Source organism: Sorex araneus, chromosome 11 (assembly GCF_027595985.1).
Source record: "Sorex araneus isolate mSorAra2 chromosome 11, mSorAra2.pri, whole genome shotgun sequence".
In the NCBI taxonomy this organism is placed as follows: domain Eukaryota; kingdom Metazoa; phylum Chordata; class Mammalia; order Eulipotyphla; family Soricidae; genus Sorex; species Sorex araneus.
Genome location: NC_073312.1, coordinates 22,925,454 through 22,945,350, shown reverse-complemented (window position 1 = coordinate 22,945,350; position 19,897 = coordinate 22,925,454). Strand labels below are relative to the sequence as shown.

At 58.5% G+C, this 19,897-nt stretch overlaps 1 protein-coding gene and 1 pseudogene across 1 annotated transcript; both read right to left on the bottom strand.

The window, feature by feature from the left end:
• Positions 1 to 945: 945 nt before the first annotated feature.
• On the bottom strand, positions 946 to 4,127 carry LOC129399313 (calcium homeostasis modulator protein 1-like). Its single transcript, XM_055118695.1, has 2 exons — positions 3,576 to 4,127; positions 946 to 1,434 (listed from the first exon to the last, which is right to left on the bottom strand). The coding sequence occupies exons 1-2, from the start codon at positions 4,125 to 4,127 to the stop codon at positions 946 to 948; spliced, it is 1,041 nt and encodes a 346-aa protein (XP_054974670.1).
• A 9,314-nt stretch (positions 4,128 to 13,441) lies between these two features.
• Positions 13,442 to 19,488, bottom strand: LOC129399355 (calcium homeostasis modulator protein 3-like; annotated as a pseudogene).
• Between the last annotated feature and the right edge of the window lie 409 nt (positions 19,489 to 19,897).

Sequence of the window (19,897 nt, the reverse complement as noted above, 5' to 3'; positions counted from 1 at the left end):
TAGTGTCTCCCGGCCCGCAGCTTCTGTGTCTATGGGGCCAAGTCCTGGGCCCAGATACGAGGAGTGGGGGTGTTAGGGGGGCTTCGAAGGAACCCCCTTGAGTGGTCTGAATGTGCACCCTATTTGTAATTTAACTCTGACCACCCCCAACGGTGCTTGAGCTGTTATGAGGGCAGGACCTGCACCCCTCAAACCCCAGAGTACCCTCATGACACATGGGGACCAGCACAGGTGTTGCTGGGTGCCGGGACACAGCCTGACTGCCACCGGGCGACACCGAGACAAGAGCCTGCGGCCTCCGGCCTGGACGGGACAGGAGGTCAGGGTCAGGGGCCCTGGGGCGAAGGCTCTCTGGGTCTGGAGCTGGGGCCGGCATGCCTCCCTGGGGCACACTTTGGCTTCTCCTGAGTGCCCTGGATCGGGCACCTTGTCTCACCACCTGTCACCCAGGCGGGGCTCTGAGTTGGTCTATCGGGTCTGCTGAGGGCCAGCAGCTTCCCTCCGAGGCACAGCAGAGCGCGGGGTTCCTGCTGCCAGATACACCCCCAGCTGCCTGAGTCAGAGCCGAGAGAAAGGGCCCCCGACACTGGGGTGGTGTGGACGCTGCGGCCAGCAGGTCTGTGAGACGGAGAGCCGGGAGTTAGGGCCTGGGAGCCGGGCAGTGCACACTGTGTCCTCTCAGCCGCGTCTGGGCCTTTCCTGCCGATACTGCTGCTGGCAGTAACAGTCAGTCTCACAGTGAGAGTCACTGGTGCCCGCTCGCACAAATGGATGAGCAACGGGATGACAGCGATGGCCGCTCCTGGCCCCAGTGGCCCGGCCCCAGAAGCCTCCTCCGTGGGGGCCTGGACAGGTCCTTTCAGGGACATGGGGGCCCCCCAATGCCCACACCAGGGGCTCTGGGGAGCCTGCACTCCCATGCCCGGCTCTTCCCCCCGGCCGGGCTCACACCTTGCTGATGTAGGTGGCCACCTCCCTGCGGGGAGCCCGGGGGCCGCCCCCAGCCCAGCCGTTGCCCATCAGGGGCTCGTCCTGGCCCAGGCGCAGCGGCGGTTTGCACTGGTGCCAGCTGGTGAGCAGCCGGTTGACGGCGCCCTGGTCTGTGATGCCCCTCAGCTTCTCCCGCTCCTCCTCGGCCCCGTCGGGGCCGGCCGAGGGGGCTGCGGCCACTGCCGGGCTGGGGGGCGCCAGCGCCCCGTGGGAGTGGCCCAGCTCCAGGTCGTGGGTCATGGCCTCGAAGAACTGCTGGATGCAGACCTTGGCGAAGGCCTTGGCGTGCTCCGTGCACGTCTCGTCGAAGAGCCTGCGCTCGATGTCGATGTAGTGGGACCAGTACTTGCTCTTGAGGAAGGCCGCCTGCGTGAAGCAGGGCCGCACGGAGCGCACGGCGAAGGCCAGCAGCGTGGTCAGCAGCACGAAGGACCAGCCCAGGGCCTGCGGGAGGGCACAGTCAGCGGGCCTGGCTCTGGGCCACCCCCGCCCCTGGTCTATGCAGACATGTCACCCTGGGCCAAGGGCACTGGGCGGGCCCGAACAGACCCATATCTTCTTATCAGCTGTAAATCTGATTTGTATGTAAATATTTCTAGGGTTCACACGGAAGTTTGTAAATCTGCAACTGCATCTCACGGTGATTCATTAAAAAAAATCATAAATAGAAAATTAAATGAAATTAACTTAAACAAATTTCTAGAGTTCAGATGAAGCCCACTATGTCAAGTAGAATTTGTTTTTATGTCTTTGGATCACACCCGGCGGTGCTCAGGGCTTGCTCCTGATTCTGCACTCAGGGATCACTCCTGGCAGGCTCCGGGGACCATTTGGGGAGTTGGGGATTGAGCCTGGGTCAGCTGTGAGCAAGACAAGTGCCCAGCCTGCTGTCCAGTCGCCCCCACCCCCTCAGATGGAATTTGGAAGGCAACTCACTGCAATGTGTGAGGGTCAGGCAGCCTTCCGGGCGCTGTTCAGCGGGGCTGTCTGGGTCTAAGGCCAGGAGGTCAGTGAGGCTGCCCGGGGGACCCCGTGGGAGAGGAAGTGCTGCCTGCTCCGGAAAGCAGAGTTTGGGGTGCACCCTCAGACTGTGGGATTCACCGGCCTGTCTGGGTGCTGGTGCAGCACCACAGGAGAGAGAGGGGTGCCTGGCCCTGCCTCTCATCATGCAAACTCCCAGCTCCTGCAGCCAGGTCCGCCCCCCTCGCCCCCTCCACTGATACCCCCACCTTCCTGTCCTCCCATTCCTGGGGGGCTGCAAGAAATGGGGGCCCAGACCCACAGGATGCTGAGCCCGGATTTCCTCTCAACCTGCCACCCCCCCACCCCCGCCCCTGCACTGATGGTGCCACCTCGTCTAGTCCTTCCCAGGTCCTCAGTGCCCACCCCCTAAGCAGCACAGCGAGGCACCAGCTGGGGGCATTTGCCAGGGAAATGTACCCAAACAGCCCAGCCACCCATGTGCCTCCCCACCAGGCCTGGGAGAGGAAAGAATGCAAATCCCCGGCTCGAGAGTTGGGATGTGCAGTGGGCTGAGCTGCGCCCAGGACAGACAGACAGACAGCACGCCTTGGACAGAAGCCGCCTGGCACGTGTCCCGGGGGACACAAGCCCAGGGGAGTCACCTTGCTCTCAGAAGCTGGACTCTGGGCTGGGCAAGTGGTGCAGAAAAGTTACCTTGGGCCAGAGAGATAGCACAGCAGCTAGGGCGCCTGCCTTGCACATGGCCAGCCCAGGTTCTATCCCCGGCATCCATATAGACCCCTGAGCAGCGCCAGGAGTGACCCCTGAGGGCAGAGTCAGGAGTAACTTCTGAGCATTGTTAGGGATGGAACCAAACAAACAAACAAACAAACAAAACAAAAAAAAAGAAGGAAAAGGAAGAAAGAAAAAGAAAACAAGGAGGTGGAGCAATAGCACAGCAGGTAGGGCGTTTGCCTTGCACGCAGAGGACCTGGCTTTGATTCCCAGCATCACATATGGTCCCCTGAGCACCGCCAGGAGTGATTCCTGAGTGCATTAACCAGGAGTAGCCCCTGTGCATTGCCAGGTGTGACCCCAAAAAAAAGTAAAAAAAAAAAAGAAAACAAAAATGAAAACAAAATTACCTTGCGTGCGTGAGATCCCTAACAACACACACACACACACACACACACACACACACACACACACACACACACACACACACACAGCCTTAGCTGGGAAAATGAGCCCCTGTGCCCCTCAGAGCTTCATCTGTGGGAAACGATGCCCGAGGAGGCCCTGCACACGTACATAGGACAGATGTCCATGTTCTGTGGGGGTCCTATGCAATGCTCAGGACCCCGGGAGCCTTTCTCATTAGCACTTGGCCCACCTGGCCTGAACGTTGGATGCTCTGGGCCCAGGGATGCTGGTCAGCCCGGGGGTTCCCAGCCTCCCCCAGAAGTGCTTGGGGAGACCAGGCGGAGTTAAAATTCCAACTCAGGTCCCCTGCATGTGGAAGCTCACGGCCTTGACCCCGGGGCTCCCTCCCTGTACTGGGCACGTCGGGGCATCCGAGCCCTCCAGAGCCCAGGGGGACCCCAGCCCCGGCGCCTCCTCACCTGGGAGATGCAACGCAAATAGCGCACGGCCACCTCACGCGCCAGCAGCCAGTCCCGGTCATAGATCTCGGGGCAGGGCACCCGCGCCAGCAGGCGGGCGAGCTCAGGGCCGGGCAGGCCGGGGGCCAGGCTGCCGTTGCCCAGCGCGGTCACGGGCACGGCGGTGCAGAAGGCGCAGAGGAAGCACTTGCCGTCGAGCAGGGTGACGGCCACCCAGACGACGGGCGCGATGAGGGCGCGCTGGGCCATGGAGCAGAACATGTAGCGCAGCACGGCGGGGTCCTTGGCGCGGCGGCCCGGCGGCCGCTTCCACTCCTCGGCCAGCATGGACACGTTGTTGTTGAGCACCAGGCCCAGCAGGAAGAGCACCAGCGGCGGGGCCAGCAGGATGCCCGCGCTGTAGGCCGCGTTGTAGCCGGGCAGGCAGGGGCAGTTGAAGTCGAAGGCCGAGTACATCTGGGCGCTGGCCAGGGCCAGGATGCCGCAGATGCCGTTCATGAAGGACTCCTGGTTGGACTGCAGGAACTGGAAGATCATCTGGAACTTGTCCATCGTGCTCCCCCGCCAGCAGCCCGCTCAGTCCCCTGGGCGCCGACCGCATGGCGGGGACGGGCAGCTTGGGGCCTGGGCGGGAGTGTCCGTGAGACTCTGGCGGGCAGGTGCCGGGGCGGGGGGTGCACAGGGCGTGGCCCTCCCTGTCCCAGCCTCCGGCTTCTTTCCCTCCTTCTGCAGCTGCCTCCGGCCAGGAAGCCCCAGACCACACCTGGTGGGGAGAAGTTCGGGGGTGGGGGTGGCAGGGTCGGGTGTGGAATGACAGGCTCGGCACAGGGGAAGCAGCCTGCTCTGCTGTCCGTCCCCTAGGCCTCAGAGGCTCCTGCGAGGTCACACAGTGGTGGTGTGCTGGTGGGGTGCTGGGTGGGAGGGTGGCTGGGCTGGGAGTGGTGATGGGGTTATGGGTGGGACTGATGGTGGGAGGATGGTGCTGGCAGCGGGGATGGAGGTGATGGTGGGGCTGCTGGTGGTGGTGGGATGGTGCTGATGCTGCTGGGGATGGAGCTGGAGGTGATGGGATGGAGCTGGAGGTGATGGGGATGGAGCTGGAGGTGATGGGGATGGAGCTGGAGGTGATGGGATGGAGCTGGTGGTGATGGGATGGAGCTGGAGGTGATGGGGATGGAGCTGGAGGTGGGGATGGAGCTGGAGGTGATGGGATAGAGCTGGAGGTGGTGGGGATGGAGCTGGAGGTGATGGGGATGGACCTGGAGGTGATGGGGATGGAGCTGGAGGTGGTAGGGATGGAGCTGGAGGTGATGGGGATGGAGCTGGAGGTGATGGGGATGGACCTGTAGGTGGTGGGAATGGTCCCCTTGGCGGTAGGGTAGGTGGTGACGGGGACGGAGACGTGGAGAAGGTAATAGTGGTGGTCACGGTGGTGGCCCTGAGCACAGTAAGGATCGAGGTGGAGGCAGAGACAGACAGAGGCATGACAGAGGAAAAGCCCAGACTCGCGTCAGAGGACTCGCACCTGGGAGGAGCCTTGTGCCCACACAGCCCTGCTGGCTCCACCTCTCGCCTCCAGGGCCCCTGACCAAAAGCTAACTCGGTGGGCCCGTGGGGTTCCAGGCCTGGACTCTGGGCCTCCGGTGTCTCTACAGATGCAGACCGGGACCCGGGTTGGGGTGAAGGGCAGATCAAAGAGGGGAGAGCTGAAAGGGTTGCGGGGCTGGGGGTGGAGGGCCAGCATGCCTGAAGAGCAGGTCAGATCTGCCTATCTGGGCCGCCCTGGACAGGATCCCAGGCGAGATCCCAGACGAGATCCCAGATGAGATCCCGGATGAGATCACAGACAAGGTCCTGGTCGGAGCCTCCCACGTGGGGCTGTGTGGGGACTTGCAGTGTGTGTTTCGGGCTCGTGCCCACCTTGGGGTCGAGTCTGTGCTGCTGAGGAATTAGTAAGGGGCTGGGTGCCCGTGTCGGGCCAGTGCCAGCCCTTGGTGGGCGTCACTGTGGACAGTGCCGTTGTCCCATTTGAGAGGGGTGACGGACTCAGGGAGAGATACACAAGGCGGGAGGTGGAGAAACGGGTTTGGACCTGGCTAGGTGGGAGCAGGGCGCAGGGGCGGGGCAGGGAGCGGTTCTGCTCTTTCTCTCCTGTCCTGGTCCGGGTGGAAAGCTCGGGGCGGGGCTGGGAGGACAGTTGTCCCCCTCGGCTGCAACAGATCGAGGGCTCCGGGATCCTAAGGCTGGTGACTGCTGGAGGACTTTGTTGGGGGCTCCCCAGGAGAGGGGGAGAAGGATCCTGCCACAGGGATGACCGCCTTGGACTGACATGGGACTGAACCACAGGGGGAAGCTGGCACTCGGGGAGGGGGCAGTGCTCAGGAGGAAGCTGGACGCAGAGACACCCACCTGGGTAAGGGCGCCAGCACGGGCCTCAGAGACATTTGCTGTGAATTCTAATGTCAGCATTATTTGTCAATAATAGTAACAGGGCCAGGGAGATGGTACAGGGGTTAGACACTTGCTCTGCATCTGGTTGACCCAGGTTCAATCACTGTCACCCAACATGGTCTGCTAAGCACTACCAGGGAGCACTCCTGAGCAGCTGAGAATAGCTCCTGAGTACTGTCCCTGATCACCTCCCCCCCACAAAGACACACACAAATCAATAAAGTAAAATAATACAAATGGTTGGATTGCATTATTCTCAGGTTCCCAAGGACTTTATTACAGGTATTGAATGAAAAGGGGGAGCCCTAGAACTGTGTGTGTGTGTGTGTGTGTGTGTGTGTGTGTGTGTGTGTGTGTGTGTGTGTGTGGTGCTGGGGTTTGAACTCCAGGCTTCATACCAGCGAGCCCTGAGTTCTGCTTCTGAGTCTATCACTCCTGCCTGTTATCCTTCATGCTCTTGTTTTCCTTCCTTCCTTCCTTCCTTCCTTCCTTCCTTCCTTCCTTCCTTCCTTCCTTCCTTCCTTCCTTCCTTCCTTCCTTCCTTCTCTCTTTCTCTCTTTCTTCCTTCCTTCCTTCCTTCCTTCCTTCCTTCCTTCCTTCCTTTCTTTCTTTCTTTCTTTCTTTCTTTCTTTCTTTCTTTCTTTCTTTCTTTCTTTCTTTCTTTCTTTCTTCCTTCCTTCCTTCCTTCCTTCCTTTCTTTCTTTCTTTCTTTCTTTCTTTCTTTCTTTCTTTCTTTCTTTCTTTCTTTCTTTCTTTCTTTCTTTCTTTCTTTCTTTCTTTCCTTCTGTCTTTCTTTCTTTCTTGTGATGAGAGGGCGCACACCCAATGATGCTCAGGGCTTACTCCTGGCTCTGCACTCAGGAATCCCTCCTGGCAGTGCCTGGGGCACCATATCTGGTGCAGGGGATCATAAGGGTGCCAGGGACCAAACCCAGATCTGCCATGTGGCAGGCAAGTGTCCTACTCACTCTACTATCACTCCGCTCCAACCCTTCAGGCTGTTGTAAATCTTGAATCACTGGTAAAAAATAGTTTCAAGTGTCTCACTGACTTGGGCTTCACACTGAATAGTAGAAGAACTTTTCTTCCCCCCCCAGAATGCCGTCCACATTGTTCTGTGCGGGATGGTCTGATGGGGGGCTGAAGATCAGGGAGTTGGGGGTTGACCCTCTGGGGCCTGAGCAGGGCACCCATGTGCCTGGCCAGCCTCCAGAGGACCCCTTGCTCTGGCCCAAGGCTCTGCTCTGCTCCAGCCTCTGCTCCAGTGCCACAGCTCTGAGTCTGCCTCCCACCTGCCTTTGCATGTGCTTTGGGGGAAACCATACCTGGTGGTGCTCTGGGGCTATTCCTGGCTCTGTGTTCAGGAGCGACCCCTGGCGGTGCTTGGGGCACCACAGCTGGCGCAGGGGACCAAACGGGTCAGTTGCATGCAAGGTGACTAAGTGCCTTAACCCCTGAGCGAGCTCTCCAGAGCCCCCAAGGTTCTCTTTAGGACACTTGAGGTTCCTGGGGTCCCCCAGGAACAGCCAGGAGTGACTCCCCACTGCCAGGGCCTTAATCAAATCATAAAAGTGGAGAGCTGCTGTTGCAGGTAAGAGTCACAAGGTCTGGTTCTGGGGATCAGGAGGATTCGGGGCCCCCTTCCCCCTTCTCCAGGGGGTTTTGCCTGACTCTGTCCTCTCCAGTGTCCCCGAGGCCCTGCTGCATGTGGGCAGAAAATAGGGACCCACACGGTCACCTGGGTGCTGGCCCCCCAGACACCCCTCCCCCACCCCGTCTCCCAGAAGTCAAGCAAGCCAGGAAAAGCAGTATGCAAAGGGGGCCCGGGAGCGGCCAGACCTGCAGGGAAATGCCCTATTTGCCTAGGCCAGCCTGGCGGGCAGCCCACCTGCAGCAGTGGGTGCACCCCCGGATCCGCATGGTGGCGGAGGTAGCGGTCATCAGAAGATGGGCTGCTGCAGGCTGTGTGAACCTTTGCCTCAGCAGGACCCGGCGGCTGCCCTCTGTTCCCTGGACACCGGGGCGGGGGGAGGGTTACAGGGGCGCTGCATAGCAATGTCCCCAATATCCCCCACACCCCCTACCACTGCAGACTCTGCTGCAGGCACAGTGGGACAAGTGCTGAAGCCACGCCCCTCTCGCTGAAGCCACGCCCCTCTCACCGAAGCCACGCCCCCTCTCGCAGCATCCCCTGCTCTTTCTCTGGTGCCCACCGTCGGGTCAGCTCACACCTCCACTCCAGCCACGGCCAGGAGCACATGCGTGCAGGAAGGGCAAATGGCCAAAAGTGGGAACAAACCCTCTTGGCCCCGGCTCTGGACGGCACCTCAGGGTTCCTGAGACACCCATGGACTCGGCTCCCCTCCCCACGTCCCTCTTGGCTTCCCACTTCCCCCACAAATCCATTCTCTCCTGGGGCTTCCTGCAGCCACTTCCTCATATCTGGGGGTCCCTCACTTCTGTCTGAGCACCGGGACTCTGCCCAGGATGGGGGCGCCTCTCTCTGTGTGGCTGCCCGGGTCACTGCTGTCCCTCACTCCCAGGTTCAGTCCCAGGTGACTCGGTTCCCCTCATGGACTGGGCAGTAGAGGTGGACGGAGGGATGGTGGCCGAGAGACCCGGGGTTCTAGCATGTCCTTTGGGGTGTGCAGAGGGTGGGATGCCTTAGCTGTCCAGGGCAGGGGGTCTGCTGTCACAGAGCTCTGTGCTCTTTCCGTGGGTGCTGGAGTGGCACCTCAGCCCCGGGGCAGGACCCTGCACTGGTGTCCGGTGGGCCTGCGCCCTCCTGTCTGACCTGGCTCCCCTCTCAGCTGTGAGGGGCAGTGAGGGCCCCCCACCCAGGCGGGCCAGCAGTCCTCTGGGCACACAATGGGAATCTGTGCTGCCCCTCGGTGGCCTGTCCCCTCCGTGCCCGTGGTCGAGTGGCCCTGCCCCCTCCCCTCCGTCTCTCTCCACTTGCCCAAACTCTGTCCCGGACCCGGGACGAGCTCAGTGGGAGGACTTGCGGGTGTGAGGCTTTGAGTTCGGGTCCCGGCACGGGCCCCAGAGGCGGCCGCTCTATGGTGTGGGCTCCCCGAGGACACAGCCCTGGGGGCCGTCTCGGCACAGCGCACACAAGCGCCTCCAGCTCTGCCACTGGAGTGTGTGGCCGCCACGAGGTGTGCAAACCCCAGGGAGCTCATGTTCTCACGCCTCTGGTGAACAGGGTGCAGGACCACGGCCAAGCAGAGGGGTCCCCAGGCATCGCAACAACACCCCCAACTTGGAGAGATAGTCCAGCGGGGAGGGCGCTTGCCTTGCATGCAGCCGACCCAGGTTCAATTCCCAGCATCCCATATGGTCACCCCGAGCACTGCCAGGAGTTATTCCTGAGTGCAGGGTCAGGAGGAACCTCTGAGTATAGCTGGGTATGGCCCAAAACCCAAACCCTTCCCACCACCAAAAACAAACAAACAAACAAACAACCTCCCAAAAAACCCCAAGTCCAACATCCCCAACCAAAATAGATGGGGAAATGTAAAGAAAAGACTGGGCGAGGGATGGGGCTGGAGCGATAGCACAATGGGTAAGGCGTTTACCTTGCCGGCCGACCCAGGTTCGATTCCCAGCATCCCATATGGTCCCCTGAGCACCTCCAGGAGTAATTCCTGAGTGCAGAGCCCGGAGTAACCCCTGAGCATCGCCGGGTGTGACCCAAAAAGCAAAAAAAAAAAAAAAAGACTGGGCCTGGGAGATAACTCAAGAGGAGACAGCTCAGAGAAGGCCCAGGTGTGACCTGATGCCCCTGGGAACAAGCCCTGAGTACTGAGCTGGGAGCAGGTCCTGAGCACTGCTAAGAGTGGTCCAAAAAAAAATTTAAAACACTATTAAGGGGGCTGGAGCGATAGCACGGCAGGTATGGCATTTGCCTTGCATGCGGTTGACCTGGGTTCAAATCCCAGCATCCCATATGGTCCCCCGAACACCACCAGGAGTAATTCTTGAGTGCAGAGCCAGGAGTAACCCCTGAGCATCACCATGTGTGACCCAAAAACCAAAAAAAAAAAAAAAAACCAAAAACCCCAAACCACTATTAAAAACAAATAAACAAAAAACCCTCTCTCCATTTTTTAAAACTTTTTGAAATTCAAATCAACCCTCCCCTGAGTCCCCAGATCAAAATTTTTTTTTCTGATTTGGGGCCACACTGACAGTCCTTGTGTACTAGTCCTGTTTCTGCTCTGGTATTCCTCCTGGTGGAGCTCGGGGAACGTGAACCATGCAATGCCAGGGTGGGTCTGGGGTCTCCTGAGCACCAGCCCTCTGTGCTAAGCCTCTGGGGCTCAGGACTGGCCTCGGTTCTATCGCTGCTTTCTTTGGCTTTGGATTCTGATTCTTCCCAAACCCATCCCATCCCTCTATGAGGCAGGGGCGCCCTGATTGCAGCAGGATAGATGGGGTGGAGGAGGCCGCGCTTCCGGGAATATCTGGCAGACTAAGCCCAGCAGAGCGGAGATGGCCGGATACGGAGGGTCTGGGCTCCAGGGCATAGCCTCCTGGTCCAGGAACCAGAACCTGGGGTGACCCCAGTCTGCACAGTGCCGATGGGAGCAGTTGCTGGATGTGTATGCATGCAGGAGTGTGTGTGTGTGTGTGTGTGTGTGTGTAGAGACTTATTGGCTGTGAGTGGTGTGTGTGTATATATGAGTATGTGGTGGTGGGTATATGTATGTACGTGTGAGAGTTCCTTGTGAGTGTGATATGCATGTGGTGCTTGTGTGTGGTATGTGTGGTTTATGGTAGACATGTGTGTTTATATGATTTGTGTTGTGTGTGTGGTAGATGTGGTGTGTGTTATATGTGTATGTATGTGATATGTCTGTGTATACATGTTTATGTGTGTATATGCATGTAGTTATTGCATGCACATGTAGTATGTGTTCTATGGGCATGGCATGTGTGTACATCTGTTTATGTGTGTACATGATATGTGTTATATGTGTGTGGTATGTGTGTACATGTGGTACGTATGTGTGCTGTGTGTGGGCATGTGGTGTGTGTACATGTGAAGTGTATGTGATTACCTGTGGTGAGTCAATCATCAGAGAGGGGAAGGAGAGATGGGGCCCAGATATCCCCAGTCCTTCCTGTCTGAGCCACAGAGGCTGAATGCTGGTTTCCCAGCAGGGTTTAACCCTGATGTTCCCAGGACTCTTGTCCCTGAACCATATCCCACATCCCATACCCATAAATGGGCCCAGAGGGATTGTGTGTGTATGTGTGTGTGTGTGTGTTTGGTGATGGTGTTGGGGTGTGTGTGTAAAACCCAGTAGTGCTCAGGGCTCAATCCCGGTGGGGTTCAGGGGACCCTATGGGATGCCAGAGATAGAACAGGGGTCAGCCAGTACAAAGCAAGTGCTGTCCCTGCTGTACTGTGACTCTGGTCTGGCCTGTGGCCCGAAGGTTTTGAATAGCAGCTTTTTCAGAATCCCCTGGGCTCACCCCCTGCGGATTCCCAGCTCTGACCCATCCCCCCATGCCTGGACAAACCCCCAGCAGGTGCCAAGCTCTGAGCGGGACATCCCTGGGCATACCCTGGAGAGAAGGCAGCCTTGGACACAGACGCTGGCCTCAGGCCTTGGGGTGGGGGCTGCCCTGGGGGTGGGGCAGCGGGGCTGAGGGGCTCTGGGGTGTCAGGGCACGGAACTGCTCCTCTGCCGTGGTGGTCTGCTAAAGCAGTCGGGGCACTCTGAAAGTGGCAGGAGGCTGAAGAGACAGTATAGCGGGGAGGGCACTTGCCTTGCACACTTCACGCCGGGGTTCAGTCCTTGGCATCCACTAAGGTCCCCCGGCCTGGCAAGAGTGATCCTGAGCACAGAGCCAAGAGGAAGCCCTGAGCACCACTGGGTGTGGCCCAAAGATGGGGAGCGGGGGTGGGGGTGGGGGCGGGGAAGCAGAAAATGCCCAGGACCGGAAGTCGAGAACTTCACGTGCGCTGGCCAGCAAGGGGCCCGGATCATTCCTTCCATTTCCCAGAGGAGCCCAGGGCACAGCTTGCTGGGCTCCCTCAGAGCCGGGGCGGAGCTGCAGGGGTCCGACCAGAGCACTGAGAATGAGCACGAGAATGGAACAGCCTGGGGGCGATGAGCACCGAGCCAGAGCTCCTGTTCCAGCTCTTATTGTTTATTATTTGTCAGGGAAGGGGCGCACACCCAGAGCTGTTCAGGCAGACTCCTGGCTCTGTGCTCAGGGGTCACTCCCGGTGGACTCAGGAGACCATAAGAGGTGGCGGGGAATGAACCCAAGTTGTGCTCCTGCCTTAGCCGATGTCCTGTTGCTCCAGCCCCCGACTCCAGTTCTTCCAAGACCTCAGGAAACACAACTTCCTGAGGCCTCAGTTTTCTCATCTGAAAAATGGTGCCGGGGTTGGGGAGACAGCTTCATATTACAGCCCGGCACCTCCCTGGCAGGGACCCAAAGCACTGTCCACGGGTAGCCCTGAGAACCGCCACCAGGTGTGGCCCCTTAAGGAAATCAAACCAAAACTGCTGGGCCGTAGAGCACCTATCCTGCGTGTGCGTGAGGGCCTGAGCCCGAGCGCAGAAAAAACAAAACCCAAACAGATTTAAAATGAAACATGGACGGCCTTTCCTTTCCCCGTCAGCAGCATGGCGACCGCCATCTGTAAGGCCCACTAGAGAGAGGCACGAGCTTGCAGTGACCGGATACTAGGGAGATCTCGGGATGGGGGGCGTTACCGGCGCTGCTCTCCACCCAGATGTGACCCTAGCGGCGGCACATGAGCGGCACCTCTGTTGCTGAACGCCCATGATCCAGAGGCCAACTAACTACTTTCAGCATCCAGCGGCTTCTTGCAGAAATGCCTCTAGACTGTGACTAAACTATGGCCCCATGCTGCCCCGGGAGGGGAAAGGTTTTTCTCTCTCAGCCTTTCCTAACCCTGGCGCGGGGTGGCGACCGCCATCTTATAAGGCCCGCTAAACACAGGTACGAGCTTGCAATGATGCGACTTCTGGCAGAAATTTCTCTGGAGTTGATTACTAAAATACCAGAAATCCAAAACCTCATATGCTCTTTATTCTCAGCAATGGAAAACAAACTGTCAAATGATGCTTTTTGGACAGGTCTGATTATTGGGGGGAAATTCCAAATAATAATAGTGAGTTTTCTGTTGACACATTGAATGTAATCAAAGAGAAAGTAAAGTGAAAATCATCAGCCACAGAGGCAGGGGTTGGGGTGGGGTGGGAGGCATACTAGGGTTCTTGGTGGTGGAACGTGGGCACTGGTGAAGGGACGAGCGTTTCATCATTGCATGTCTGAGACTTAAGCCTGAAAGCTTTGTAACTTTTCACATGGTGAGTCAATAAAAAAATTTTAAAAAATAAAACGAAACCTGGAGCCCATCAGAAGACTCAGCCCGAAGGTGGAGCAGCCACGGAGCTGGCGCCACCCACCCGGATGGCACCCACAGAGGCTGGCTGCCGGAGAGGCGCCCCTGAGGGAGTTCGGAGGGAGTGTCCCTCACTAGGACCCATCTCTGAGAAACTCACAGTGCTGAAACTTGTCAGGACTCAGAAGGACTCAGCCTGGCGCCCCACACATACAAGCATCATGGACGCGTGTGCCAGTGTCAATTTTACTATTATTATAAGACATGAAAAACTGGCCCCGCCGACCCAGACCCCAAGGCTGATCTACTCAGACTCAGACTCTTTTTTTTTTTTTTTTTTTTGCTTTTTGAGTCACACCCGGCGATGCACAGAGGTTACTCCTGGCTCTGCACTCAGGAATTACTCCTGGCGGTGCTCAGGGGACCATATGGGATGCTGGGAATGGAATCCGGGTTGACCCCGTGCAAGGCAAACGCCCTACTGCTCCAGCCCTCTACTCAGACTCTTGCTCCTCGGTTTGTCCCCCATGAACACAGCACCAGGGTTTGCAGGGGGCAGGGGGGTGGGAGGCCCCACTCAGCCCCAGCCCGGGACTTGCTCTCCCAGCAGCTGTTGGGAGGAGTTGAACCCACACAGCCCATAGGGCAGTGCCTTAGTGTACACGAGATCACGCCCAGAAACGTGACTGGGGTGTCAGCTCTTGCGGGGCAGCGGGCCGGCCTTGGCGTGCCCCCAGTAGAGAAAGTGGGGATCTCAGCTCTGGGGGGGCTAAGGGGCCCTGGGATACCCCCCGCTAGCCAGCTCACAGCTCCTCTCACGTGGCTTCAGGTGCTGGGGTCTCTACACTTGTGTGTGTTGGGGCCGGCGGGGGTCAGGGGCCTCCGGGGGGGGGGGGGCGCGGTGGCTGAGGCCACCCCCCCAGTGTGCCGCGGGGCCCACAAGGCCGAGGGGCGGTTTGCTGGAGCACCAGGTGCTCAGGAGGCGGTCCACTTGCTCGCGGCTGGAGACTGCGCGCAGGTGCGCCGGGCCGTCGGGGGGCTCGGACAGGGCCGGGGGCTGGGCCGCCGGGTGGGCAGCGGGCCGGCGCAGGCCCCGCGCCCGCATCTCGCTCTGCATGCTCTGGAAGAAGTGCAGCACGCAGCGGTGCGCCAAGTCCCGCGCATGCTCGCAGCACGTCTCGTCGAAGAGCTTCTGCTCCAGGTCCACGTAGTTGCTCCAGTAGCGGTGCTGCAGGAAGAGCGTCTGGTCGAAGCAGGGCCGCAGGCAGCGCGTCAGGAAGGCCAGGGTGATGAGCAGCAGGTTGATGGCCCAGCCCATGGCCTGTGGGAGGGCAAGCGAGACAGGGCGAGTGGGCAGCACTGAGTGTCCACGGCCTCTCCTTTAGGGATCCCGCCTGCCCTTCCGCAGATTGACGCATCTGCCCATGCGTCATCCCTCCTGATAGCCACCTCCGTCCACCCTCCCGTCCACCCCATCCTCCCATTCCTTCATCTATTCAACCATCCCTCCCCGATCTGTCCATCAAACGTCCTCTCCAGTCCGCCCTCCCCCAACCATTGTCTCAACACCACTGACCCAGTCCCTGACTATAGGCGAACATGGGGTTTGTCCTTTTAGCCTTACCACAGGGAGCTTAAGCTTAGACTCTCCCGGAGACACTCCCATCCCTTCATCTGTAAACTCTTCTCTGCACCCTCTTTCCCAACCAGTTAATCACCTTTTCCCTAATCAGATTCTGTTATCTTGGAAGATCAGATCCTTCTAAGGGCTCTGAACTTGTACTGTAACTTAGTGTCTTTTGCATAGTTTACCTTAAAGCAATGGCCTCTCTGTATGGACACAGAAGGACAGTTAATATGATGCTTTTAACTTGGGAGTTGATTGACTCCAATAATATTTACCCCTGGGCATCTGCTTTCTCGACTCAGTTGCCCTTAGTTCAAGCACTCCAAAAGCAGGGTCCCGACGAGGGACGAAATGGACCCAGGGCAAGCTGTGAGCTACTCTGGCATTGAAATGGCCAGGCCAAAGCACCACAATACTCAACTATAAGTTGAGAGCATGGTCATGGACAAATGCTGTCATGATCCAAAAGTATCGATGAGACTAGGACCCTGCTGGGGTTAGGAAGACTAACCTGGCCTGAGAACTATGGTCTGGATTATATAGTGAGATGTCCTCAGGAAAAACCAAACTTTATATCTCTTACTGTGCTCATGCAGAATGACATTGCTAGAAATATTAGAAGTAGATTTGCTATAACTGTTTCAGCAGATTATTAGCTCACACCCTGATACACCCTTGTTTGGACCCCCACCCTTGAGCGCATCTCCCTAGATGAGATTTCCTTAGATGAGATTTTGTTAATCTCTTCGAGAAATGGTTTTACCCTTCTTTGTTGATTTGTTAATGTTCAACCCACCTTTGTGTCACCACCCTATGTAATTTGCTATATAAACTAAGACTGTGGGGCACTGAGGGGAGACAGAAGAAGACAACAGGAGACAGAGGAAGAAGACAGAGGAGACAGAGGAAGAAGACAGGAGAGACAGAAGAAGACAGAGGAGACAGAGGAAGAAGACAGAAGAGACGGAAGAAGACGACACAAGAGAAGACACAGAAGACTCACGGGAAGACACAGAAGCGAAGGAGACAATAGAGAGAGAAGAAGAAGAGAGGAGAGACAGAAGAAGGGGTTTAGAGGAAGATCCAGAGAGAGAGAGATCCAGTACCGGGAGAGAAGTAGAGAGAGAGAATGAAATAAACTGATCAAGCAACCAGTTTGGCCTTCTTCCTTCCATTGCCTGCCCTTGACCAACAGCCACACACGGTGGTTCCAGAGCACCATCGCGGGCAGTGAGACAGAGCCACCCGAAGAGCCCTTGAGTGCCCACGCCCCTCTGTAAGCTTTAGTTTTTTACACCTGACCATCCCCCAGCCCCACCCCCAACCTTGACCATCCATCATCCCATCCCCCAAGTATCATTCCACCCCCACCATCAACCATTCCTCAAACATGCTCCATCCCCCAACCATCCTCCCATGCCCAAACCATCTCCCACCCCCCCAACCATCACCCCATCCTTCAACCATAGTCCCATTACAACCAATACCCCATCCCCCAACCATCTCCCCGTCCTTCTATGCAGACATTTTTGTTCTCTCAACCTTCACATCTCTGTTCTCTCATCCTTCCTTCCGCATCTCTATTCAGCCCTCCATCTCCCACCATTTACCTCCCCGTCTCCCCCAACAGGAAACCAGAATGTTACCCCCAAATATTCCTATTTGTCATAAAAGTGATTGGAAGAGGCCCGAGGGAGCTGAATGGGCTGGAACAAATGAGCTGGAACAAAGGCCTTGCAGTGGGAGCCTGGGTCGGACCCCGACATGCCCACCAGGCACACTGGGAGTGACCCCACACTGAGCTGTAAAGAGCCCCTGAACACCTCCAGGTGGGGTCCCCAAACGAAAACCAGAACCCAAATCCAGGCAAAGTATTTGAAACATGGTTAGAAGCAGCAAACACTGAAACAGTTCTACCTTCCCCCTTTCACCTCGAGTCAGGTTGTAAATTCTCCCGGAGATTCTTAGTGAAGCAGCAGCTCCTGGGGCAGGAGTGACGCTCAGGGGTGCTGCCTTGCGTGTGGCTAACTTGAGCCTGATCTTTAGCACCACCTCTTGTCCCCTGAGCACCACCCAGGGTTGCTCCTGAGCACAGAGCGAGGAATGGCCCCGGCGCACTGCACGGTGTGACCCTAAACACCCACTACTCTGCAAGCAAGAGAGAAACCACCCCGCTAGTTTTCTAATGCGTTTACCTCTGCGCAGTTTCTGCCTTTCAAAACCCAGAGCTGCTCTCGTTTGTCCCGTTTTTCCTCTAAAGGTGCCACTCTTTGTTGAAGACACTACAGAGGCCAGCATTTTAAGCCTTTGCTTTTAGTTTCATTCCTAGCTTTACGTTTCTCTTGCTTGGTTTTACTCTTGTTAGTCGTTTTATTAGAGCTTCAGCTGAAAGCCTGAGTGTTTCCTTTCCTGTACTCCTGCCCATCCATCCATCTATCTACCCACTCGTCCATCCCTCCATCTACCCACCCATCCAACCAACCGTCACACACCCATCCACCCACCCCACCTATATGTCCGCCCAGCTTTTGGGCCCTATGTATCACCCCATCTGAGCATGCCCTGTTCTGTATTTTGATGGAGATAATGGACCCCAGTCTTTGCCCTCAGAGGTCACACTTAGCAGCAGAAATATGGGCATGTCGAAGTGTCTTGTGGATGGGTATACAAGGGACATGGGAGTTCAGAGAAAGGAACCCCCTAACCTGAACTTGGGGGCCCTGGAAACTGAGGTTCTGGCCGGGAGCTGAGGTGACAGTCGCACGGGAGACAGCCAGGGGAGCAGCCATCCGGCGGCAGGGTGAGGGAAACTCTGAGGAACTGAGACTGGAGCTGATGCCGTGTGGCCTTCCCTCCCTCACACGCGCCCTCCCGCCCGGAGTGATGGTCACGAGCTGGCAGCTCCCGGACCCTCCACAAGCACAGAGCTGCGTCTCTGCAGTGTCCTGGAGCATGGCCGAGGGGGTGGACACCTGCTGTCCACATGCACGGCAGAGAGCCTGCACCTCCAACCCCGCCCTGAACAAGGACCCCCAGGACTCTCCCACTCCTCGCCTGCGTGTCTCCAACGGGAAGCCCGCCAGGACATAACTGTCCCTCCTCAGCTCACCCCAGGCCCGGAAGGGCAGGCTGAATTACCTGTGACAGGCACTGCAGGTAGCGGGACACGGCCTTTCGGGCAGGGCTGTCCCTGACCAGCTCATCTTCCTTGCAGGGCACCTTGGCCAGGAAGAGCTGCACCTGGCTGGAGGTCATGTTGGCCAGGTCCAGAAACTTCTCAGGGTCCACAGAGCAGCTGAAGGCACACACCAGGCACTTGCCGTCCAGAAGGGCCAGCAGGATCCAGACGAGCGGGGCAGCCAGCGCTCTCTGCAGCACGGAGGAGCACATGTACCTGGCCGGAGAGGAGTGGGGAGCTGACGCCACTCGAGACCCCGGCCCCAGGCCCGAGCACCCACAGGAGTGACCGTGGAGCACCGAGCTAGGAGCAGAACTGCCCAAACACCGAACCAAAGTCAGGAGACCCCAGCAGCGAGGAGATCTGCAGTGCCGGGTGGGCTGCAGTGCTGGGGGAGGGGGCGGCAGGGCGGGGTGTGTCCTGGCGGGCTTGAGGTTTCACACTTGGGGGGTGCCAGGGATGGATGCAGGGCCTGGAACAATCATAGAGCAGGGAGGGAGGGCGCTTTCCTTGCATTTTCTGATCCAGGTTCAGTCCCCGGCACCCCGTAAGGTTCCCTGCGGCCTGCCAGGAGTGACCTCTGAGAACAGAGCCAGGAGCAAGCCCTCAGCACTAACGGGGTCCCCCCCCGACAAACAAGCAGGTAGGGCGCTTGCTTTGCACGCGGCAGACCGGGTTTGATCCCCGGCACCCCATATGACCTCCTGAGAACCAGCGGGAGTGATCCCCGACCGCAGTCAGGAGTCAGCCCTGAGCACTGCCGCGTGGGCACCCCCATAAGAAGAGGGCTGCAGCATCCTCTGCAGAGTGCGCGGGGACCTCGGAGACAGGGGGTGCGCTGGCCGTGTTTGTGAGGGTGAGTAGGTGGGAGAGCCCCTACTAAAGCTACAGGGTGGTGGTGTTGGGGGTTTGGGAGCCCGTGCAGTTGGTGGGGGGTGCTGACTAGGGCCCTGGGACTTGTGTGTGGGGGGTCGCACCTGATCATGCCGGGGTCCTTCTGGCGGCGGCCCGGGGGCCGGCGCCACTCCTCCACCATGAGCACCGACTGCCGGTTGGCGAGGCGGCCACAGAGGAAGAGCGCCAAGGGCGGTGTCAGCAGCAGGCCCAGGCCTTAGGCCGCGTTGTAGCACGCCAGGCAGGGGCAGTGGACGTCCAGGGAGGCGTAGAGCTTGGCGGTGCCGGCGGCCAGCAGCAGGCAGACGCCGTTCATCACCGACTCCGAGCTGGCCTGGAAGTGCTGGAAGAGCAGGCGGAGCTTGTCCATGGCCACGGGAGTCTTGGCCCGCAGGGGCCTTGCGGGTCTTCCAAGCAAGGGCCCGAGGTGCAGGAGGAGCCCCCGCCCCCAGCCCGGGTGCCCAGGCGGCCAAGGCGGGTCTCCCACCCAGGCTGCCCAAGGCGGCTCCTCTCTGGCCCTGAGTGAGGCGCGGCTCCACCACCACCAAAGCCCCTCCAGGCAAATGGGCCCTGCCCTGTCCTGGAGGGGGCTGGGGGGGGGGGAACAGGCAAATTCAGGGTGTGGGAAGGCCCAGGTGCTCACGGAGTGGACTTCCGCTCTCTGGCCTCGGTCAGCACCATCTGGCTCTGCTGAGTCTCGATTTCAGCATCTGTCAAGCTGGAGGAGGCAGGAGGGGCTCCTGGATTAGAGGGTCTGGGGGAGACGTCAGACCCTGTGC

What these genes read in the sequence shown, in the direction of transcription:
- LOC129399313 (XM_055118695.1), bottom strand. Translation starts at nt 4,127, where the DNA reads ATGGACAAGTTCCAGATGATCTTCCAGTTCCTGCAGTCCAACCAGGAG. An exon ending in ATTTGCGTTGCATCTCCCAG is followed by an intron (nt 1,435 to 3,575) that starts GTGAGGAGGCGC and finishes GCCCTCCCGCAG; the next exon opens with GCCCTGGGCTGGTCCTTCGT.